A 26,554-nucleotide genomic window follows, 5' to 3' on the forward strand; every position below is an offset into this window, starting at 1 on the left:
CAGAATCTGTAACTTAATCGATTTACGTGAAGAAAACAATTTATATTTTCAATATGTTTCTTCGCCAAAATACCACAATTAAAAATAACACCTGTAACGCCCCTGGGTCTGCGGGTGTCTATGGGCGACGGTAATCGTTTTGGAGTTGGTTTTAATTTTTAGTGAAATTAATCTATTTCATGCCTTTAGTAGACTATAGGTACTCAGTAGACCTTGTTGTTGCCACTGAAGGTGCATAGGTACACAGTACATTGATACCATATTTTTCATGTTAAGTGCAAATGAACTTCCCTAAATTACCAAACCATGAAACGTACCTATATTATTAAAAAGTTTCGCAGATAAAAACTGAATTCCTCTTATAAGGTGATGAATTTTAGGAGCATCATGAAACCAAAATTATTAGCATACAAGAGCTTGTTTTAAAAAAATCTTTTTATTTATGATGGGGAATTTACTGCGGCGTAGTAGCAGAGATTTTCCGTTTGTAGATCGTAATAATTTCGAAGAATAGGGATGTTTCGTGGATAAAGCAAGAAAGTAGCAAGAGTTTGAATTAGTCCGTCGGTGAACTTACCAAAAACAAACTCTAAATGTATTTTTCACATTTTTAAACTTATGAAAATTTAAAGAGATGAAACGCACCAAAGTTCAGAAGATGAGGCACATGACGTCAAGGCATGCTTAAAAATGTGGCGATTTGTGTCGTCACGCGGAATTTCATCGCATCATATCTTCGTAATTACTTGTTTAATTGACAAATAAAAATATCCTGTGTCCAATATTTTTTGATAATGTAAAATTGACGGACCAAAAGTATTTTTTTAAGAAACTAGCCTATTCTTATGGCCACATTCCAGCTCCATCATCAGACCCTGCAGTTTACCTTAGAGAATTGAAGACTCATGATTTTCAAAGTAGCGTACTTACATAACATTAGGTACTTGCTTATACAGGGTGTCCCAAAAACAATGGATAACCCTTCAACCATCGATAGGCCTCGCCATGGTCTCCCTAACGTCCAATTTTGACCCCAGTAAAAATATCACCGTTTTCAAGATTTTTAAGTTATTGTGCATTTTTAGAAAATTGACATGAAATTATTTAGGTATAATAATAAATAAATACAAATCATACGAGCCTAAACTCGATGGAATCGTTTAATCCCGGAGTCGCTATGGGGCCACTGGCATTGTCACCCGAATTACATGTATATCCGAAATTTTAACTCAATCAATTGATGAAGGATTTCTAATAAAAAGACAAATACATTTTCAGTTTATTCTTCATAAGTGACACAGAGAGAATAACTTAACTTAATAATAAATTCTTTATTGTATAGTAATACAGTGTGAGTCACGTTAAAGTGTACATATGAAAATAGATGAAACTAGACCTATTTTTATCGACAAAAAAGAGGTCAAAAAATTTTTGAGATTTTTTTTAAATTTTTTATAGATTTTTTTTTCTTCCAATTACTTGTTGTAAAGAAAACGTAATAACTTTTAAACTAAGCGGTATATCCTGATAAAATAAAAACAGTAATAATGCTAAATAACAGGCAATACTAAAAAAATACATAAAATACACAAAAAAGGCCAACAAATAATAAAAAATGATACTTTTTGAAAAAAATCTGCTTAAAAATTCGTGCTTTTTTGGTTATTTGATAAATTTCTCCAAAAAATGCCCCTATAACCGGTGGTTTTTATTACTTTGTATTATTTTCTATCGTATTACCTTCGTAAAACCAAAAATCGCATGTCTCTATCCCTATCACAACGTTTGCAATGATCGTTTGAACTAAGCCTCTCCGGGCGCGCCATTCAACGCTTCGTTAACAACAAAACTGAAAATGGCTCTAGATTTGTAATTTTGATAAAGACAAGTTAGATTTCAAATAAAAACAAAAGATTTCGAAGTAAAATAAGCATTTTAGTTAAAATTAAAATTGTCTCTACCTGTAGCGGAGAATAATGTTGTGGCAGGCCTTTGTTCAAACGATCATAGCAAATGTTGTGATAGGGATAGAGACATGCGATTTTTGGTTTTACAAAGACAATACGATAGAGAACAATAAAAAGTAATAAAAACCACCGGTTATAGGGGCATTTTTTGGAGAAATTTATCAAATAACCAAAAAAAACACGAATTTTTAAGCAGTTTTTTTTTTAAAGTATCATTTTTTATTATTTGTTGGCCTTTTTTGTGTATTTTATGTATTTTTTTAGTATTGCCTGTTATTTAGCATTATTACTGTTTTTATTTTATCAGGATCTACCGCTTAGTTTAAAAGTTATTAAGTTTTCTTTACAATAAGTAATTGGAAGAAAAAAAATTCTATAAAAAATTAAAAAAAAATCTCAAAAATTTTTTGACCTCTTTTTTGTCGATAAAAACAGGTCTAGTTTCATCTATTTTCATATGTACACTTTAACGTGACTCACACTGTATAATGACAATAGACAAAAGCAGAAACATTTGCTTTTTTAGGCCATAGACAATACTAGGTACTAATGCGTTCCAATAGGGATGATGACTGGGTAATGAAATCGAAATTCTATTTAGTCCGTCAGACAGATAATTAGAAAATATTAGACTCATATTTTTTAATTTTTTCCATAATCGAATAATTACAGTATTATATTGAGTTGAAATCTCGCGTGACGTCACATTTGAGTAAAACTTCTACTCAAGCGTGGCGTATCGCGCCATTTCAACTCGATTTAGCACTGTTATTATTTAATTATGAAAGAAAATAAAAAATATGAGTCTAATATTTTCTAATTATCTGTCTGACGGACAAATAATTGAAATTTTGTCATCTAGCCTAGTTGTCGTGAGGAAGTTAGTCTAACTAATTCAGCTTGCAAGATTCCACCCGAACAAACATTTATATAAAATAATAGGCAGTAATGTATGAAGAAAGAGCTTCTATTCTGTATCTACCTATGCCCGTGTATTTTTGATCGGTGTCAAATCGGAGTTTTTGGTGCGGGGTACGCGGGTGTTGCTCGCGGCGTGAAGGTCAAACGCCCAAGGTCATTGAGGACTCTAATCGCCTTAACATAGTTAACTCAATTAGATCTTTGTAAATGATAATAATTAAGTTATAAGCCGTTACACAAAATGACCTCCCGAAGTCACAACTTTGTGACATCTGGGACACTGTGTCGGCATTGTTACACTGTATGTGCAAGAATGTACAAACTTAATAAACGGTAGTTTCCCCTTTATTAATAAAGGGTTTTCGTGAATGAAAGATCCGCTAGATGGCGGGACGTGGATGTGGGGTCTGACTGCTGCGTGATTGGTGGATTTTGACATATCTGTCAATGTAATGATAAAAATAACCAATCATGCAGCATTTGGACCTCGCGTCTACGTATTGCCATCTGGCGGATTTTTCATTCGCGAAAACTCTCACTTCATCACTTTTTCTGCAAAAGACTTCTTTTGCCGCATGACGCATCAAATCCGATGGAGAAGTTCTGGCACAAATAGCAATTATTTAGCAGTGCTGCCAGTCACGACGCATAACTGTTAAACAATTTATTCTAAATACCCGCACATACGAGTATGTATAATGTTCACCTGGTAAGTGTTAGCTGGGCACAGCGGCGCTCGAAGTCGTACCCGATGGAAAAGTTCTGGCACACGTAGCAGTCCTTGGCAGTACTGCCGCTGCAGCCACCGAGACACGACGCGTACATAATAATATGATGTTCACCTGGTAAGTGTTAGCTGGGCACTGCTCGACGCAGCGGCGCTCGGAGCCGTAACCGATGGAGAAGTTCTGGCACACGTAGCAGTCTTTGGCAGTGCTGCCACTGCAGCCGCCGAGACACGACGCGTTATGACAAAACGATACATTCTAAATATCCGTACATATGATGTTCACCTGGTAAGTGTTAGCTGGGCACTGCTCGACGCAGCGGCGCTCGGAGCCGTAACCGATGGAGAAGTTCTGGCACACGTAGCAGTCTTTGGCAGTGCTGCCACTGCAGCCGCCGAGACACGACGCGTTATGACAAAACGATACATTCTAAATATCCGTACATATGATGTTCACCTGGTAAGTGTTAGCTGGGCACTGCTCGACGCAGCGGCGCTCGGAGCTGTAACCGATGGAGAAGTTCTGGCACACGTAGCAGTCCTTGGTAGTGCTGCCGCTGCAGCCGCCGAGATACGACGCGTAAGTATAGAACTATTTATTCCAAATATCCGTAGATATAATGTTCACCTGGTAAGTGTTAGCTGGGCACTGCTCGACGCAGCGGCGCTCGGAGCCGTAGCCGATGGAGAAGTTCTGGCACACGTAGCAGTCTTTGGCAGTGCTGCCGGTGCAGCCGCCGAGACACGACGCGTTGCAGCAGCGCCCGTCGGCCGTGCAGCCGTGCTGCGGCTCGCACTCGATCGGGCATACTGCCACAATACCACACTTGTTACAAAAACAACCATGTTAACACACTAAAGCCACCATGGAGTTATATGGAGATGTTCGATAATTTAACAATAATAAATACACATTTCAGCATATACCTAAATGAAAATGATTAATTTTAGGTATACAAGTATATATTTCCCTTAAAATTTATTACTATTCCATAGACATAGAGAGTCTCCAAGATATTCTAGCTAAAGCAACATATTTAAGTATCTGTACTAAACGTAAGCAAAATGAGAGCATTTTGGGAAATTACATCACAATTTCCAAAGTTATTATAGAAACTTTTGGAGGCTAGCTAAATTACTTACAAGTGCCCTGAAAAGGGCACAAATGAAGAATTTGAATCCAATAAAATAAAAATGTAATTAAAGGTTTGATACTTACTATGCTGACAATGTTTGTCGTCCCAGCATAGCAGACGGCCCGTAGAGTCCGCTGGACACTGCTTCTGCGAAGGCTTTTGTTCCTTGTTGTTCCTACTTTGCGCATTCCGGCTTTGCGCGTTCGGACACAGGCCGCAAAGTCGATTGTCGTAATTGGACTGAAACAATCAGATAACAGTTAAAATAACCGTATGGTCTTAGTGCTTTGGCACTGCTGTATGTAAAAAAGAACTCGATGTTTTTGCAAAAAAAAAATCACTCTTGGTAAGTAGGTATTACACTACAGTGAGGCAGAGTTTGCAATTCGCATGTGTACGTACATTATACATAAAACACATACTTACATTGATTTTAATATTAGGCAGATCATTTTCGCTCACAATCGCACTCCAATTTATCGTGTTGGTATAACACAGTCGATCGTTGAGTTGGATTCGAACGGCACCCCGTTCAATCTTCGTCAAAGAGCGGAGTCCCAGTGACTGAAAAAGAAAGATAAATTAGTTTTATTATAATGACTCTACCACAATACACATTTATGATAACGTAAAATTAGTTAGAGAAACATACCTCAAGATGTGCGCTGTCATAAATCACAATAGCATAATCTTTATAGAGCTGCAACCCTCGCACTACAGTCAGGTTCGGAAATATATCGCCAAGGTTGCGTATGCCTTTCGCTCTAGAACAAAACAAACAATAATAAAACAGGTCGACGTTATTAAACAAACTAGGTAGATAAATAAAATGATTCTAACAAGCTTAAAATTTAAGTATACAATCGTGTGAATAGACGGTGAAACGATAAATGAGAAAGTATACCTACTACTAATGTTATAACTTATAACAAACCTAACATAAATAAATTGTGTGACTATAGTTAAACATATTAATATGAAATTCATATCGTGGAATATATCCCAGCTAGCCACTTGACAACACTTCGTTAAACATTCTCATTGGCTTTCATTGAGATGAAAATTAATGTAATTGAATTTACTGCTGTGTTTAAATTTATACGATGACCGAACCCACATACCTGTAAATCTTGATGAAGTCTGTTACCTCCCTGAGTTCAGGGAAGGATATGTTCTCGAAGGACTTGGGAGTTGCGTGCTCCATAAGCACTATGCTTAGCTGGCCCTCTATCACTTGGCAGCCCCGTAGCTTCTGCATGTTCTCCGGGGAGCCTCTTATATCCAAAGATGGACATACTGTGGACAAAATAAAAAAATACTTAGTTAATTTCGAAGTGAAGGTTTATCTGAAAGGTCTAAACTCTCTTATTCATATTTCGACAGTCGAAGGCTTTAAAGAGGTGGACCCTGACCTTTCAGTTTAGATCAATGTGAGCGTAGAAAATAGAGCTTTCAATGTTTAGTAAATATCCTACGTATGAAGTACGAACCTATATGCACAAAAGAACTTGAGTGTTTACCTAACCAACTAACCATATATGTAATTAAGCCAATAAAAATAAACGTACTTAATTAGCGCTGATGAATTTGTAATTGTTTTCACGGACGAGCCACTTACTCATATTTGTTACAAATGACCCCCCATGAAGCAAAACCGTCAACAGACCACATGCGAGCTTGACATGCTTTTTGATTAATTATCGCCAATGAGAAATCAATAGACCTAAGCTGTTACGTACCATTGATCTGAGCAATCAATAATTATTCCGGATCACACATAATGTTCATTAGTTTTACAATCATTTAATTTAAAATAGCTAATCGGAAAACAATTATAAATTGCGCAATTTTATAACTGGACACTATTAGAGACTAGGTACCTCATTTCCATCAGTGCTTTGTTTTTTAAAGTTTACAATATACCAATGACCAATGTAGACTTGCTTTTTTTTGTAGAGTTTACAGACTAAATATGAAATACACTGGAATGGAAAAACTCCGTCTCGCAAAAAGTCACTTGTCTTGGCCGGCAGTCGAACGACCCAATACAAAACATCCTGTATATTATGTTATTTATCATCACATAATTAAATACATGACCAAGCTCAAGGTAGAGTCATTGATACTCAAAAAAAGTATTTGACAAAGTAAGTATACATATTATTATATCAGTTTAGTGAGTGTATATTTGGGATTTAAGTAGAGTTCCTTAGCTGTTGTGAAAATATCTGCTGATGTTTTCCTTAATTACTTATAACTATTATTAACATCACGAGCAAGTAAGAAACTCATTAGCCGCAGTGGCGGACGTTGTTTACTCGAGGTCTAATAACAATTAAAACGGCGTCAATGCGTATAAATAACTGATCATAATTCATGAGTGAAACAAGAGGCGAGCAAGGCCGTGCAGAATTGCGTCGTTTCTTGTGAGTACTAAATTCCCCCCCCGGGTGAAAAGCCTGCCACACTCCACTGAGGGAGAGCCGAGTAACAAGAGTTGGTCTGAAAGAGCGAGGGATAGGCTGGATGAAACACGCATGCGCACTAAAAGCGCGGGATTGTAATTCAAGATGGCGCTTCGATGTAAGTAAACAATGCGGCATGACTAAATCTCGTAAAGTCGCACGGCGTATAAATCCATGATGTAAGTAAATAGGTTCCTATAAATGATATTACCACGGCTCCATCAAAAATATGCACTACAAAACGATAAAATATTAATAAGATGCAAACTACGATTGGAAGAAAACATACTAGTACCCAGACAAACAGGAAACACGACAGCATTGCAGTGTAGTTAATACCTACTCGTTTTCAATTTTTTCAAACCACTCAGGTTAAATCGTTTTGTAAAGAACTCAATTAGCTAGGACTTCCTAGCCTAGTAGTTTACATAACAGACAACTATTGCCGGAGGTCGCGGGTTCGTAATATATCGGTCTAAAATTGTAGCCAGCTTGTAGCAAAAATCTGAAAACACGTCATAGTACAGCCAGCCGGTGCATTGCGATGCAAATGAACTCGCCGCATAGACAGCCCCGCGTCCCGCAGCCCTCGGCGACTCCCCAGCGGGTATTTATAGAGCATGGAATGTTATTGTATTATACCACTAGTGATGGTCATTGATCTAACTAAGATGTACAACTTTTGCGTAAAAATGGCGCGTAAGGTTAATGCGACATGCCTTAAAACAAGTCAAGCCAGTCTGGTTTAATAATTACTTGATTGATTTGTTAACTATCAATGACGAATTGATGACAGCGACCACAAAGTCATAGTGCGCAATAATAAACATTTTAACGAGACTACATTAAAGAATGGTAGAGCCATTATTATTTTAAGTAGGATTACAAATATTTTTCACTTGACGGTGAAGGTGTTTAAAATTTGCCTTGTTACTTTTGCGACGATATGTTATTTATTACATATCGTGATAACCACACACGATAATATACCTAAAGTGAAAAGAGTATTTTTCCCATGCCTTCGTTTGGTGACGAGCTAAAAGTAACTGAACTGTCATTTTAATATTGAACGCAATTCAACTGACGCTACACCCGCGCCGCGTACTACGCCGCCACTACAGCTTCACCGCTCGCCCTTACCCCTCACCCCTGTACCACTCAATAGAGCCTCATTCGAAGCAGAGCGATCGCGAAGCAACACTGCAATTGCACTATTGCGTTGTTCTCAAATATAGCAATATCATATTCAGAGCAAGGTTGTTACAGGTCATCAAGCGGCATTCAGATTTAATTATGTTTTTACATAAGAGAGGCCTATCAGAAATTGTAGAGCCTGAAACGTTTAGTCAGTTCAGCTAGTTCAGCCTGCGTTGTTGAAGGAACGAAAGTTGGTGGAAAGCCGCATCGCCAAGAAGTCTCATTAAACGATAGGCACTCAACATCTTAGTAGGCACTCCCCAATCTTGCGTTTAGTGGTACAGAAGATATGCAGCCGAGTTATTAATGGTGCATTCTGCGCCACTTTTACGATTACTATAAAATGAAATGAAAGTCATTCAGATCACCCTACAACGTAGATTGCAGGATAAACAATGAGTAATGCAATAGAGCGAGATGTACGAGTATGCATGTGCCTATACAATCTTACAATCACGTCATTGAATTATATTATTTATGTATGTACTTAATTTTATTATACGATATACTATCTGACTCAATGACGTAAGTGGATAGGTACATAGCATTGCGTAGGCAGTTTAGTTTATCTATTATCTAAATGATATCAAATTCTATTTGCCCGTTATTGTATAGTTCGGCAGTAAAAAAATATTTAGTCCAGTCAATAAAGCATTATAGATGGAAATCCGTGGAACACAATTTTTGACTTCGGGACTTTATTTAGACTAGTTAGGAGGTGAACATACCAAAAGTCCCCGCCCTTAGCCCTTGAGCAGGCGCGGAGAGGGGGGTTTAAAGGTACCACTTTTCGGTTTTTCGCTTAATCCTCGGAAACTATGCGTCCTAGTGACATGACTACTATGAACCAAAAAAAGCTTATTCAATTTGCTACAGGTGAGATAGTCAAGTTTTTCTATATCTTGTATAGTTTTCGCGGCATCTGCTCTAGAAGGTATGTAATATTGGAAATTTTATTTTTGTCTTACATGTTTCCATCAGGAGAAAATCGACTAAATCAACATTGAGCTAATATTCTAGACATGCGGGAGCATGTTATGCCTAGTTCCAGGGAGGGGACTGCACCGTGCGTATATTTAGACGAACCAATTGGAGCCACTTTTGACTCCTCATCACTCAAAAAGTACTGTGCATTAACACTTCAAATTTGGCTCACGTGTTGAGGCTTGCAGGATAAACATCAGCTTCAAATTTCATAAATATACCTCAAACGGTTCTTTAGGTATTGACGTCTAAAAATCCACATGGCTGACCTATAAGACCAAATTCTAACCACTTCCAGATGATCTTGACGGTTCAAATTTGGCATCCAGATAGGTAGCTGTGTAAATACAAAGGAACAAATAAAAAACCAGTAAATTTTAACATTTCACAGGTGATACATAGATTTTAGTGTCCTAAATGTCGATTTTTGAACGTCAATACCTAAATAACCGTTTGAGGTATATTTATGAAATTTGAAGCTGATGTTTATCTTGCAAGTCTCAACACATGAGCCTAATTTGAAGTGTTAATGCACAGTGCTTTTTGAGTAATGAGGAGTCAAAAGTGGCTCCAATTAGTTCGTCTAAATATACGCACGATGCAGTCCCCTCCCTGGAACTAGGCTTAACATGCTCCCGCATGTCTATAATATTTGCTTAATGTTGATTTAGTCGATTTTCTCCTGATGGGAACATGTAAGACAAAATTAAAATTTCCAATATTACAGACCTTCTAGAGCAGATGCCGCGAAAACTATACAAGATATAGAAAAACTTGACTGTCTCACCTGTAGCAAATTGAATAAGCTTTTTTTGGTTCATAGTAGCCATGTCACTAGGACGCATAGTTTCCGAGGATTAAGCTAAAAACCGAAAAGTGGTACCTTTAAACCCCCCTCTCCCCGCCGGCTCAAGGGCTAAGGGCGGGGACTTTTACTATGTTCACCTCCTAACTAGTCTAAATAAAGTCCCGAGGTCAGAAATTGTGTTCCAGGGATTTCTCTCTACACCGTCGTTAAAGCATTCATTGACTGGACTAATTGTATAAATCCAAGCAAAGAGCCCTGTAGTCAATTCGTGTCCGTTAACTTCTCCGAGTTACGAACAAAAATATTTTTGCAACTTGATAAAATTGAAAGTACCTACCTAGATAAGTGGAATTGTCATTGTCTAAGAAACAGCGATTGCAGCATTTGCAGCATTGCTAGCATTGATAAACAAACACCATCTAATCGTGTCAAACTTTTGAATGCGTCGACTCCAGACGCAATAGAAAATGAATCGCATCCATGTGGACAACAATTCACTTCTATTTTCATAGCGAGCTGGATATTAGGTCGCTGGCATGAGTGACAGCGACAGATAAATCAGAAAGTACGGAAATCACGGTAGAGAGTAGCAACAACCGCATACGAAATATTAAATAGCACGCGCACGAATATTGCAATGACACGGAGGTGTAAAAATAAATTACTGGGAAAATAATATTGTAGAGATACCTACTTGACATATTGTAATTGGGGGCCATCCATAAAGTACGTCACACGAATTTCATGATTTTTTGACCCCTCCCCCGTCCTTGTCACAGGTGGTCACATTTCTGAGACCCCCCCCCTCCCTAGTGTGACGTCACATGTTTTGCAATTTCACATCGAAAAATTATTAAATTAACAAAAAAATAGCAACAAATAGAAACAATAAAATCACGCGCGAGGTACGGTGCATTTGGCGGCATTATAGGCCAGTAGAATTAGATTTTAAATCTCAAATAATTCCTACAAAAGATTTTATTGATTTAATGGCTTCATTGGTTGCCCATTAAAACTCTCCTAGGTTTTCGACTTCGACGGAGTTGTGCTTAAGTGGTGGGGGTATTTTTTAGTTTAATTTATATTTCAAATTACGCGATTAGTAAGTACCTCTAGAAATGTGATGTCACGAAACTTAGGACCCCTCCCACCCCTTGTCACACCATGTCACACTTTGTCGACCCCCTCCCCCCCTCTTTACGTGTGACGTACTTTATGGATGACCCCTTGTTTATAGAGTCCTTACAAGCTTATAATCGCTAAACCGGCAGTAGATTGACATGGATTGTTATGATGCTGTTACACAACTGCAGCATATCATAGAATTACATTATGACATAAAAGGCACTGCCCGTTGACTAATTGAGCAGCAAAATACGAATTACTGTAGGAAAAGCAGTTAATTAAGTAAATAATTAAGCAATTAATTCGTGAAGCTTCCGCAATACAGTATAAAATAATTCATAAATATGTACAGACTTATTGTATTATAATTGACGTTTTAAATTATTAGGTCAATGACAACAGACCTTTCTCTGCTGCTGTTTGCTTTAACATTGCTGATCGGTTCGATTAATAATCAAGCGTTATAAAAGTGGAAATCCCCTTATAAATTAATTTTAATACATTACATACAGGGTCTATCTAGAATTACCCAAGTATAGGCTCTAACTGTAATTAGTTGGCCATAGGAAAACTGTATTAAATCCTGCTCTTTTTTTAGTTCTCGGGGTTGTTAGTAAAATGGAATAAGTTTTAGTTTGTTTAATGCTTATATTACATTACTTTAGGTAAAGTTGTCAATTGTCACAGCACGCTCCATGCTGCTGCCGACGCAGAAGCGCGAGCGCAACTCTATTTCCGACTTGTGCGTGACTCACTGCACTTTCACTGCAAATAGAGCTGCTCGTCTACCAACAATTGCTGTCACTATTACATTTAATAAACCAATACGTTCATAGACATTCACCGACTGCATCGAACGCCTGCCCACATGCGCGGTGGAGCGGACGTCCGCTAATCCAAAACAATTTAACTCTTCGGATCTTAGCTCTTGCACGGTTAATGCGCAAACATTCAGGCTCGAAACATTATGATTCCTGTTACACTTATCTATCTAGAATGCTTTTGGTCTAGCCAGTTCTACTCTCGAAAGTCGGTGAGCGTGACGTGCTTGATGTAGAACACGAAATGAAACGCTTGAGGCGGATTATGAGTCGAAGTTAGGAGGTGTGATCCTCGCTGCGCTGGCGGTGCGTCTCGGTACGTTGATTTATGTTTCCGGTGTCTGAATGAAGATATCAGTGATCGCCTCACATGTTACGACGTGTGGTACGAATACGATCATACGACCATCGCACGTTCATTCATAATATGCACATTGTCATGTGAACACATTATAAAATTGTATTAACTTTAACAGTACTTAAACTTTTAAAACCTTTGTATTAGGTACCTACAATGTGAGTATTTGACATTCGTAATCCTGTTAGGTATCGCGTACGCGATAAATAAAAATACCGTTATCATAATGTAGAGTCAGTTGTGTTTATTTATTAAGCCCAGAAAACCAGTTATATGTTTTATAGTTTAATGCGTTTACTATCAATGCGTACCTATAATATTAAATGTAGCTTGGTCTCTACGTGAGTATAACTTAGGAGAAGTTTGAGAGAGATTTGATTAATTTACGGAATACATACCTATATCGAGTTAAGAATTAAACTTTTTTGATTAGCCCAGCATTGCGGACATGCGGACCCGAGTTGCATGATTGCATCGCGCAAACATCATGCGTAGGCGCCGAAGTCAGCCGTCCGGCTGTTTTACAATTTATCTAGCAATATTAACTGCTACTATAAACAACCAAGCCAACGATTTTAATTACCTATCCTCTCATAGCCCTAAGAAAAATTACAACTGGCATAGTAAATAAATACTACTCTATCATTATAACTCTCACAATTATTATTTGCATTGATTGGGTATTAGTTTAATGTTAGAAGGGCATTCAATGATCTAGCTAGTTGGATTTCACTAGTGAACTGAAGGAAGTATGGGTGATACGACACGAGTACGACATAGGTATTATTTCCCTTATTCATTTTCAGAAAGCTGTAAAGTTTATTTTGATAATAAATATTAACGTTGCTTGGGAGTTTCTTTAATAATATTATTTACTAGCTGACCCGGCGAACTTCGTACCGCCTTAGCGTAGAGATTTTCTTAATATTTTTTTCCGTAAGAACCATCCTTGGACTTCCACAAACATTTAAAAAAAAGAATTATCGAAATCGGTTCAGCCGTTCACACGTGATGCCGTGACAACGCGAAACGAGTTTCATTTTTATATATATAGACTAGCGGCCGCCCGCGACTTCGTACTCGTGGACCCCGTTTTACCCCCTTCATCTGGGTTACCTACGCCATATCGAATGACAAATGATCGAAAATCAAAATATCGAATACGTTTCATCGAACGATCAAAATATCGAACGATCAAAATATCGAATGCTCAAAATATCGAACGTTCAGAATATCGAACGATCAAAATATCGAACGATCAAAATATCGAACGTTAAAAATATCGAAAGTCAATATAGACGTTTTTATTAAATTTCATCTACCTTGCTCGGCTCCGGTGCATGGTTGTGTTTGGTCGTACAACTTTTCAACAAATGTTCCTCGGCTCCTTGCTGAAGCGTTGTTATTGCCGTACTGATACAATTAAATTTATATTTTTGTGTACAATACTAATAGAATGTTTCATCAACATTTTTGTTCATTGCCATTACAAAGCCCTCCAAAATGAGGACTGTTTTTCCTTTTTGGGACAGGCTAGGCTTATAATAGGTCCCCACGGACATTATTCTCCAAATTTATAAACTTTTCAGGCACACATTAACTGGCAAAACAAAACTGTACGACCAAACACAACCATGCACCGGAGCCGAGCAAGGTAGATGAATTAAATAAAAACGTCTATATCGACTTTCGATATTTTGATCGTTCGATATTCTGAACGTTCGATATTTTGAGCATTCGATATTTTGATCATGTACAGAATTGACCTCTCTACAGATTTATTATAAGTATAGATAAGCCATAACATTGTAGTTGTAGAGTAGATAAAATAATGTTATTTCAAAAGCTCTAATGAGTAATGACCCTCTGACAATGACTTTTATGTCATAAACAAACATCCATCAGTTAATGTTATTCACTCTCACGATCGTACGCGCATCGAACGTCATATTTTGATGGCCGACGTTACTTTGTTGTGTCCATTTTGGTAATTGAATGTCGACGAAATAGTCGTAAAATATATTTATAGTCGCAGGGATGTTTCGTCATTGTTAAATGTACATGTATTTGTATACGTATTCATTATTTTACTTCAGGCATTTCTGAAAACTGAAAGCGGAAAAGTATAGAACTATAGATCCAAGATGTAGAAGAAATGTATTGTTATTCATGTAGATTTTAAAATTCGTCAGAAGTAAACGTTGTCCTAATGACTTTTAAGGGTTTGTCAAATAATAATTTTGTTTTGGTAAGTAAAGTAATACAATATGATCTACCTAATTTAAAATAGATGCTCTCAAACCACGTTAACGTTGTTAACATAATCAATTTAACATTAAACACGCAGTCGTAACTGGAAAGTGGAACAAAATTATCGTTCTGGTTGCTAAATATTTAATATAGGTTAGCTTGGCAACGAGAGTAGGTAGTACTTATAGTAGAAATATGTAATAAGTACGCGAGATAAAATAAATGTATATTATACATAAATGGCTTATGTAATACAGCCTAAAAGTGTACAAACGTCCTCTTTGATACCTGAAAATTTACTTATACGTAAACCTTTTCCTAAAATCCAAATTGTCGAACAAGTACACATAAAGATGGCTAGTTAGAGTTAGTAGAAGGACTACATTGGACTATCGTTTCTTACATAAATTATAAAGATATACTAAAATGATTTTTTTATGCTTAAACTGTCGCACAATCAAACAAACGTTCAAAACACGATAGGAAATGTAAGGTAAATGTGCCAGTATTCGTCGAATTCATACACAATGAAATCACACCCAAAAAAAGGTTGAAATATGTAGGCGGAACATATTTTAGGTAGCGATTACGTGTGCAATACACGTTGTTCATGATGTTCGGGGGCGGCAGGATAGGCTTTCTGCTGCGACATTCGGGGAATGTAATAAAAATGGTGCGGCGCGTCGCGCGGCGACCGACGACGTGACCCGCCTTTGAAGTCAACCCACCAATTCCGCTCACCCACTATTTATTTACGCATGCCACATAGATGCCGCGGTAATGGTAGCCTAATCCAACCAAATTCCATTTTTGACAACATTATACCTGAAGAATTACATATTATTATGTTCAAAGGATGTAAGTAAAGAACACCTACTGGGTTACTGTTTCAATATGCGAAAGCATTAAGTTATTTATTAAGCTTTACAAAATAATTTGCGATTATTTTTTTTTGCTTCGAAGTAAACGTGTGTTCTGCTCTGGGACTTTTGGCTTGAGTGAGAGTTGTGTAAAATTTTATTGTACCTTCTTCACAGTGGCGGCGTAGCATGGGTTGGCACCCGTGGCGATCAACCCCCCCCCCCCTCTCCCCCCCCCCCCCGTCATAAGTCCTAAGACACACCCCCTGGTACCCCCCAGGATTTTGGATTTTGGGGTTACCTACCTACCGATTCGAAGATTGAAAGACAAACCCCCCCGTATCATGACATAGACCGCTAACTTGCCATGCAGATGCGCCAGTGAGTACTATCTGTGCGACTTGTGTCACCCCCTGATGCTTGGCACCCGGGGCGGACCGCCCCTACCGCCCCCCCCTTACGCCGCTACTGCTTCTTCAATATCTAAACGTTTAAAAATAAATATGATCGGATATTTATCGGCGTAACGCACAACACAATACAAAATCGAGGAGTATTTTGATATGGCAGTAGTCAGAAAATTTATCAAATTCAACAACTTCTTTCAAAAGTTAACTTGAAGCCAAATAATTTCAACTCATACCTACATAAACTGTAAAATTCCGCTGTTATTGGTCTCTCTCTTATCATAAACTCTATTGTTTGTTTTATTGAGTAATTTTATTTATTTAAGGCTATCATAGTTTATACTTAAAGGGGTTTATGTTTTCCAAAGAGTCCAAAGACACAATATAAATATACGATGTTTGTAAGAGTCCGATTAAGGATTAACTGGACCACTTCACTGTCTCACGTTACTAAAGTATCTTGGGGGTGTTCAAATAACTGAGTTTCATAAACCAATAAGCTGTGTTGCTTTGTGGTGTTTCACAGATTTTCATCTTCAAAAGTTAGTTTTAATTTAGTAGTTTTTAACCAACTCTGATTTCAGCAGATTAAGCAACTACCAATAGCTGTACTCATAAACTCGAGTGATAATATTGTACGCTTTAACTCCTGTTTGATGATAATACAATAATAAAAGCAAGTGTGGCGGTCTTCATAACGAGCTTTTACAGCACACGTAATTTTTGACATCTAAAATGTTAGATTTACTTTGACTAATGACAATGGATGGATGGATGGAATAGGAATAAACTGTTTGTTTACTTAACACCAGCACAGAATAAGTAATAGTACCAACACCAGGTGCGACTGTGATTAAATACCCTTGTTATGCATAAATAAAAACTTAATTCCCAATCTGAGAGTGAATGGACCTCAGATCCCTTCTATGATCTGAGGAATGGACACAACAAATACAACAAGTCCCTGCCTGCACCGTAGTTTATTGTTTCTTCATTCGTATTTAGACATTATTTTAATTGTAATGGATAGAATTAGATTACAGATAGGTAGTTGTACACTTGGCTAACGATTATTGTTGTGCTACTAGTGCGTCAAAAACAGTTGGCGATACACCCATGTGAGGCGCGTTTATTTGCGCGCGATGGCCTCGCAGGGCACAACGATCGTGTTTACGTCGTGCGCGCCGGTTGCTCCGGTGACTCATTAACGGCTAGCTTGATCGCCGACTCCCGGACTCCGGCCCGCCAACACTGGTCGGTACCACTTCCATAAATCATTACTGCGTAAATATATCTTGTTATTTATTACGATACAGCGGCAGCATGGAAAGGGCCATAACAAGTCGACAAGGTCGCGCACGTTGGCGGTCGACGACCCGGAAACGTATTATGAAAAGAAAAGGGTATACCCGTTTTGAGGGCAACAGCTTGAAATATAACCAATCTCCCACCTAACACCCGGTCAATACCTCACGCATTTAGGAGTTTCCTAGAGAATTTTATTTATAACTCATTTCATTTCCAAGACAAGCAAGCAAGTATTTGAGCTCCATAATCTGCGTCCGCGTTACACGCTTTGAATACAGGAAAATCAAAAATATATCAACAATACACATTATATTCTCAAGGTATTTCTTGATTTTAAGATTTATCTTTGGTGTCTCTTAGGGCTGGCCGAATTATAAAGGACTATTTTAGATGTTTTGTTTATTGTAGAATATACATATAGCAAGTGGAACCACTGGTATCCACTCGGATTAATTATGTGAATAGCCGGCAGTTGTTTAATAAACGTTCTTTAATGATGTTGTTTACTGGCTGGCATAGACGATGACATTCCAATCGACGTGCATATTTGCGGACTCGTCGGAGGCCGTGGCTAGGTCGTTCGCCGGGTCCGGCTGCGGAATGCGCTCGGAATGCACGTCAGTGCAGATTGCAAGCCTCTCACCACGCCACCGCGCCACTTCGCGCTCCGACCGACCACCCGACTCCTCACGAATACTCTAGACCGGTTATGAAACAAGTCGTTTCTTACTTTATTAAGCAAATAACAGCACTGGTATCCTTCCGTTTGGCCAAATCACTTTTCGCCAAATTTCACTTCGCAAACAACTTATCGCCAAAGTTTCATTTCCCAAATGAACTTTTAGCCTGTACTTTTCGCAACTAATTCATTTGGTCAAATTATCATTTGGCAAAATTTTACTTGGCAAATGTTTATATAGCAAATGTTTTACTTTGCCAAATATTATATCCCAAATAATTTGTTTGGTCAAATTGACACTTCACATACTTACCCACTGTTACCCACAAATCAAAGCATAAGGCACATGATCATGGTTTTCACAAGAATTTTATGTAAAACAAAGAGATTGCAGAAAATAGTATGGTTGCAAAAAGTAGGTATTGCAGAAAATAGTAGGTTAGGTTAGGTTAGAACAGTGACCCTTAATGCGCGAAGGCGAGCGAAGCGTGCCGCGGCAGCGGCCGCCGAGCGCTAGAATCACCTCTATTTTGGAAATTTCGATATAAATTGTGAAATAAGAAAATTAATTTAGAACAAATTTTATATTAATTACTCACTAAACAAAATAATAACCACAAGCTAATTTATATTCCATTCTATGCACCACTCAAATTATTTTGTAAATAGTTTATCGTGAAATATTTTTGCCAAATGAAACATTTGGCAAAACATACTTTGCCAAACAATAATTTGCTAAACAATAATATGCCAAAAACGACATTTGCGAATTAAAAGTTTGCAATAAGTTGTTTTGCCAAATGAGAATTTGCCAAATGAAAATTTGCGAAACGTTGTTTGCGATGTGATAATTTGGGAAACGTTTTTTGGCCAAACATTAGTAATCCAACAGCACTATTTATGGCGATATTATTAGATTCTCCAGTACTCATCGTCGTGACTGTGTAGAGCAGCCACCGCATCAGCCATAATAATAGGTTTGAGGCACCCAACACTACAAGAATTATAATTATTCGTTTACCTAGGAGATTACTCCGGAACTTGGTAAATAGGAAGTGATGTTTGTGATAAAACTACCATGAGTAATGTACTGAATGAGTCTTCATTAAGGTAGATAGAGTAAGTGATGGACAGGGCGGCGTGCGCACCGGTTATTGGTCGACAACAGTCGACAATGACGTGCCTACACCATACCACAGAATAAGTAATAGTACAGGTACAGAAGGATTACTCCGCAAGACGATTTAAATAAATGCGAGTCTTGCTACGACGCGATACAGTGGAATTCAGCTCGCACAGCACTAAGTACCTACAATTTTATTCACCTACAAGTTTTGTCTCTTTCTATCGCGTGCCTCTGAACTCTTCTTACGCTGTTAGGGTTGCTGTCTAGTAGTGTCTAGTAAAAAAATAATTAATCTACTTATTTGTAATGAGGTACGTATGTAGGTAAGTACCTACGCATTGATTATGGAAAACCTTGGGAGAAGCCTTTGTCCAGCAGTGGACGTCATTTTTGGCTGAAACGAACGAACGCATTCTGAGCAGTAGTCATGGTAGGTTAGGTTCCTATACTATCCTAAGAATTATTGATTACCTACATGGCCAACATACCTTTCAGCATCTTTGGGAAGCGAAAAAAAAGATAAATCCGGTAGATTTCTTTTCGAATTTAAACACCCGAACGCCGCACAATAATATTTCTTTCTCTTTATGCCCATTTTTAAATAATACTTCGATCATAGAATTAGGTACTACAACGCACGCCAGCGTCCTGAGGGGCGCGCGCGTGACACTCGACTGATATAATACCCGGCGGCGGGGCGCTTCGCTGTAGGTAATTATCGGATGTACCGCGCGGAGTGAGCCAGGCCTGACCATACTATCTTTGACATGACTGCTCGTAAAGGTGAATGACCAATATGGTAGAGTATGGTACAGTAATCTAGTTTTCTCGAGAACTACATTATTTAGCAACCTCAGATAAACACAATATTATACTACTGTAAGAAGGCATTTAAATTTATAGCTGTAAAAAAACTTAGTACCTGTTCCAACGCTTCATAGAAAGTGGTTGTCCACCATTGCGAAATAATCTGCAAGAATATAATGACCCCAATTTATAGAGTTGTATTAGGTAGCGGTAACGTGCATCATTGACATTGTCCACTGAGAAAAAGCGCAAAAACCAAATACAGAAATCAATCTCCCAGGTCAGGATAATGCTTTCTGTCAATTGATTCAATAGATATCCTATATCGTACACATACTTTTATATGCCTGTCTGGGTGGTGCTGGGTGCCTGACAGAAAAATTAAGTGGTTCTTTGAAGTTTTAAAATGTAAAAGGCAACGTTCGCGTTGTGTGTGTGTAAAATAATTACTAATCTACATTTTGAAATTCTCAATTAATTCCATTGTAACAAACCATTACATTTAAGTCGACACACACCTGTAGCTCATTAATTATACTCGGCATGTAAGTTTATGCTTAAACTTTTAATTAGTTATGGTAAGTGCCCTTTATGTGTTGTTATCCAATGGGCACGACGTGAGGCTGGTCGTTACTCGTTAGAGGCGCGAAGAGGTGAGAGCGCAGACCGGTGCGGCCGTGACGCTGGCTGACGCCCGCCCGCTTGGGCCTCTCTCTTGTCTCTTCAAAACAACACTTGTTGCGGAAATAGCGAGCGCCGAAAAAGCATTTGCTCGCGGTCGTGACGTGCCGCTGACGCCGACCGGCACGTTCACCTCGCGCCCGCGTGTCGTCCGCGGTGCGAGTGTGGGAACCGCGCTAACACCTTTTTACAAAGAATCAATGAAAGAAATGCTCGATTTTGTTGCTCGCCAATAACAACAGTTCATTAATTCAATAAATCAACATGCAATACGTCTTTTTCGGGTATACTTTGAGGAACTTTCGGTGGTTTCGGTGTATTTATGATTAATTGGTGCCATAATAGTATGTCTTTAAATAAATTGTTGAATCGTGAGAAGGACCAACCACCGATCGATAAAATGGGATTTTATGATTGTCGTAAGTCGCATCGCATTGCTAACATTGCTGTTCTCGTATCTCTCTCTAGTAATCCTAGGCAGAAGAGACAAGACAAAATCTGTAAAGGTGCATTCTGCGTTGCATGCAAAATCTGTAAAGGTGCATTCTGCATTCTGCGTGGCCTGTTCACCTCCGCGAGTTTACATCGAAAACAAAACACGCACGATGGCCCACCTACAGGATACCATTCGACAAGGCCTCACATACGAGCGAACATTGACTCACGCACGCGTATTCTTGTGTATGATGGAAGAAAATAAAGAAAATGGTGTACTAAATACTGTGCAGTATTTAACTGCCTAAATAATAATAAAAACACAGAATGTACCTACTTTTTTAAGTTGCCTCAAGACACTGAGAGGTAAATAAGTAGTTAATATTATTCATGATAATTCATGCTAAATCATGTATTTCCTCCGCCATTTTCCGCAGTTTGGCACCTACCACAGAATGTATGCTCAATGTCATTAACAATATGGTGTAATTTAGCCTGTCTCAAGAGTCAAGCATCATTTTGTTGACAACCGTCAGTGATCGGCACTGCGCCGAAGCCGAAGGGCTGACTTCGGTAAAATGATGTGACGTGAGGTGCCAAACTGCGGAAAATGGGCGGAGGAAATACATGATTTAGCATGAATTATCATGAATAATATTAACTACTTATTTACCTCTCAGTGTCTTGAGGCAACTTAAAAAAGTACATTCTGTGTTTTTATTATTATTTAGGCAGTTAAATACTGCACAGTATTTAGTAGTTACACCGTTTTCTTTATTTTCTTCCATCATACACAAGAATACGCGTGCTTGAGTCAATGTTCGCTCGTATGTGAGGCCTTGTCGAATAGTATACTGTAGGTGGGCCATCGTGCGTGTTTTGTTTTCGATGTAAACTCGCGGAGATGAACAGGCCTGGTAGTACTTATTATTATTCTGTGGTTGCACGGTGATGGTAACCAATACATAACTGAATTTCAGTAATTCCATATCATGAAAAATTAAAGAAATTTACTAATAGTCCCGTTAACCCCTCGTGGTAAGCTAAATATGCTTGTTCTAAGAGTGGGTTCACAATCATCTAGCGGCGGCGGAGTTCGAACTCGCGTAGAATTTGGAAACGTAATGTAATATTGTACAGTTAGGCAGTGTTGCCAACTTAGCTACTTTATAGCTAGATTTAGCAACTTTTTGATGTCAGGCAGCTACAATTTTTTTTAACTTGTAGCTAAACTTTTTAGCTACTTTTTCTAGCAACTATTGATTATGATATATTTTTACAAACTTATGGTAGCGGCATACCCGACAAACAAAATTAGTATTAGCAATTACGATTCGACTCACTTAAATCGGTAGATAATCAAAATATTGTCTTCTTTTTTTTGTTAATTAAGTAGTCACAGTATTAAAGTTAAGTTGATTAAAGTTTATAGCTGATTTATTAACTTCAGTGTTTTATTTCTTAACCCCCTTACTAATAAAACTTACACGCTCGTTGATCAGTGTTTTAAAGTGACGTTTAGTATGGAAATGTCATTTTAAAACAGTGTTCAACAACTGTGTAACTTTTTATTAGTAAGGGGGTTAGTATTTTATTTACTTCGGAATTCAGCTACTTCTAGCTACTTTTTAGGGAGAAAAAAATACTCAATCTAGCAACTTTCTGTTAAATTCCTAGCTACGAGCCTTTGGTAGCTGTTGGCAACACTGCAGTTAGGTACCTATTTTATTTATTAAAACAAATCACATTATTTTTAGGCAAACGAAATCAAAACAAACAGTGTAGCCTCATCAAACAAGATAGTTACGTAGCCGAGTGCGGAGCGCGATAAAATTAGCCGGTATACTGACATTGAACGCAAAAACAAAGTGGAGCGGACTTCGCGCATGCGCTCAGGTAATCAGATGTAGGGCAATTTTAGCAATCACATCTCTAATAACTGCGCGCGTATGCGGCGAAATAAAGAGGCCCATATTGGGGGCCTGCTATAAATAAGAACTTGTACACCTAGTCGTACTAATTGGAACGAGTGAAGATGACGAGTGTCGGTCGTCGACCGCATTACCTTCGCGAACGGAGTATACCGATGGAGGTGTAAAGGTAGCATTCGGATCAAGACGACCGCGACGCGAGACCGCGACTCGAGACCGCGACCGGCGACCGCGACCCACTGCTTTATATGAATTAATAGGAAGTGCTGACGGATGCAAGCGACCGAGTCGCGCGACGTGTGGGCGTGGCCTGCCGGCTACTTGCGTCGCGCGACTCGGTCGCTCACAAGGCAGTGCCGTGGCGCGACAGATGCAAAATGGCCGTGTTTTCTTCGCACGAAGACGAAATTTTAATAGAATTAGTAAGTAAAAACGCACCTGTATTCGATACGAGACTTCAAGCTTATAAAGATAATACTGTGAGAGACAATATTTGGGAAAAAATTGGAAAAGCATTAAATAAAACAAGTAAGTTCAAATGATACATTAAAGGTACTTATTTTTATTGTTTACAGATGGATGGAATACAACCGTTTAGTTTAGTAACTGCAAACATACTGAGTTTCGTATGGGTCGCACGACTCGTGTCGCGAAGATTCGTAAGTAGCTGTCGCCCTGCGACCTGCGACCGGTCGCCGGTCGCGGTCTCGAGTCGCGGTCTCGCGTCGCGGTCGTCTTGATCCGAATGCTACCTTTACAACCTTTGGCATGCGCCGATCGCTGCGGCCTCTGAATATGACCACGCACCGCTCTCATTGATTGCGATTTGATCACCACGAAGCAAAATTATTTTTCGATATTTCGTTTCATCATGCTCACGAGTCACGACAACGTGTAGGGGGGACGAATAATGGAAGTAGGCCTTACAAAAATAGACACGTATTTATAGCTTTACAATTCTTATTTTTAAGTAGCTCCGAAATGTATTATCACACTGTACTAATTTCAAATAAGTAAATACGCAAGAGAGTCTGTGTTGATAAAATGATAACAAGAGTATGTCCTCCAGCAGATAGCCTTTTCAGTTATTAAATAACTGACTAAAACCACCACTCCGTAGGAAAACCATTTCGATATATGTATTCGGATTCTTCGGCTGCCCACTCAGTCTTGAGATACCTACTGGCATGAGTAAAGCTTTGCGAACTAGAAGTTTAGCAAAGTAAAGAAATATAATGTGAAAATAGCATAACTGGATGGTAGAAAAGCAAGAGTCAGTGTTTGACATAATTAATTTGTTTTAAGGTGGTGCTCGAGAAATTGTATTAAACGACAAAACGGACAGCCATTCAACGAAACAAAAACATACAGAAAATCTTGCTTATGATTTTCATAACTTTAAAATTAAAATTCGGTTATGGTGAAGGACTATCGTAGTTATCGTTGTCGTTATCGTCCCCTATAACTCTTGTTACACTAAGTTCAGGGTTTTTCAATTCAGAGTTCAAGACCTTGAATAATACTGACCTGTATTTATTCACCGGTTAAGCGACTCTGCGAAGCTTTGAAAACATTGAAAACCTATAAATTAATCTGCATTTACAAAGTCTATTTGTATGATGAACTCGGACAGTGGCGTTTTGACATGCGTGTTTTGACGCCACTGCAAAGTAAGTAGGTACATGACTGATTGCCTCTGAGTCCTCTGACAATAAGTTCATTACCATACATGAAAGATCATCTTCGGTACCTAATTCCTTCTTATAAGGTCACTTTTACGTATGTAGCCGGATTCTTGACAAATAGGGATTTTATAGATTTTCCTCAAAGTTATATTATTGGTACTTATTAGACGATAACTTTTTATTATTGTCTTGTCCTCATTTCGTTATGAATTTTTTGGACTAACACTAACTTTATAAGTTCTCCCATTTGGCAGACAAACTCTACCTCACTCGAGGTCTTTCAAATCAAGTCATCATGATCTATGGGAAATATTTTTTTACACCAGAGGTAAGTTCTTCTTACTGTATTATTTCCGTATTATATTATTTATTATTATTTCTGTAATATTCATGTTCAAGTGTTTTCTCTAAAAAGTAATTACATATTACACATACACACACACACACACACACACACACACACACGACACTCACACACTCACAAGTAGGTACCTATTTACCAAAAGCTATAGTACTTAATTAAAATTGTGTTTGGCATCATCAACTAAATTACAACTGTGAAATTAAATTGGTGGAAGAATTAGCGTCTGTCACACAGTTTAAATGTAACTAGTATAGACGTTAATGATCCCTATCTTAATACAGCTCCTATTGTTAAATGTAATTTTTTCGTTAAGATACCATGAGCATTGTTAAAGACACAATAAAGTTATTTATTATTATTATATTATTATTATTATATTCAGAAAACCTTCCGAATCCCTACGACTAGACTGTTTGAAAATATATTTGTATCTGTATTTCTGAGGAGACGTATCAATTTCATCTATGTATTCGTAACAAAGAAAACATTTGAAACGAGAACGGGACCTATTTCTCATATTGTTACAAATATAAGCCAAGACATTTTGCAACTCCCACAGATTCACGTATTTCTTTCGCGACTAGCTGGGTAACAATTAGAAGAAGTAAACAATACTGCGAGCAGAAATAGACACCATTCAACATAGCATTTAGGAACGGACGAACGGTGGAATCTAATATGATATGCAGTACAAATACCAAAGTCATTTACTTATTGACTCATAAAATGCATGTACGAGGGGTGGTTGAAAAGTTTTGAGCCTAGGGTATTAAAAATGCCGATAGAAAAGTATAAAAAATATATTTTTCTATTTAATCTCCCTCTACTACAACGCACTTCTTACATTTGTGTAAAAGAGCTTTTAATCCACTGAAAAAAATTCGCAATCTTTGCCTTCGAAATGAGCCTTTAACGCCGCCTTCATTTCTTTGTCACTCAAAAATCTTCGTTCCTGGAGGTCATTTTTCCAATTTGAGAATTAGAAAATAAAGCTAAGGATCCGGACTAAACTGTGTGGTAGGCGATTAATTTCTTGAAATCCAGTTTTACCCGGGGCAAGCCTTGCAACATGCGCGGTGTTCACGGGCGAATTGTCTGGCAATAACAGATTTCCTTCCGCCAGTTTGCCTCTTATTATTTCGACAACCACTTGACGCACTCTTATCAACAGTACAGCAAAATAATCCCCGTTTATTGTAGTTTTTTTTAAGTAGGTAGTCAATGAATAAAATTCCTCCACAATCCCAAAAATAGTGGTTATGAGCTTAGGTGTCGATCGCTCCGCTTTGAATTTCCGCGGCGGCGTTTTCCCTTTTCAATCCATTGCATTGACTCTTGTTTTGACTCTGAATCGTACTGCCGGATTTATTATTTATCAATAGTGACAGTGTGAGAAAAAAAATTGCTAGGATTATGGCCAAAGATGTCCTAAAACTCCTGCGAAGTTGTTACTCGATGCTGTTTGTCGAGTGGCGTGAGCATTTTTGACACCCATCGCGCACACTCCTTTTT

General features: G+C 38.2%; 1 protein-coding gene across 2 annotated transcripts in view; it reads right to left on the reverse strand.

Annotated features, from left to right (window-relative positions):
* Positions 1–26,554, reverse strand: part of LOC135072976 (insulin-like receptor) — an 84,167-nt gene that overhangs the window by 26,501 nt on the left and 31,112 nt on the right. Inside the window, exons 3-7 of one of the 2 annotated variants that reach the window (XM_063966986.1) lie at positions 5,873–6,047; positions 5,404–5,515; positions 5,178–5,315; positions 4,835–4,991; positions 4,244–4,425 (exon numbers count right to left, since the gene is read on the reverse strand). In XM_063966986.1, coding sequence (XP_063823056.1) covers positions 4,244–4,425; positions 4,835–4,991; positions 5,178–5,315; positions 5,404–5,515; positions 5,873–6,047 — 764 coding nt within the window. Of the gene's footprint in view, positions 1–3,730; positions 3,812–4,243; positions 4,426–4,834; positions 4,992–5,177; positions 5,316–5,403; positions 5,516–5,872; positions 6,048–26,554 lie in introns of those variants that run through there. The other variant, XM_063966981.1, reaches the window with a different exon arrangement.

Source organism: Ostrinia nubilalis, chromosome 1 (genome assembly GCF_963855985.1).
Source record: "Ostrinia nubilalis chromosome 1, ilOstNubi1.1, whole genome shotgun sequence".
Classification (NCBI taxonomy): Eukaryota; Metazoa; Arthropoda; class Insecta; order Lepidoptera; family Crambidae; genus Ostrinia; species Ostrinia nubilalis.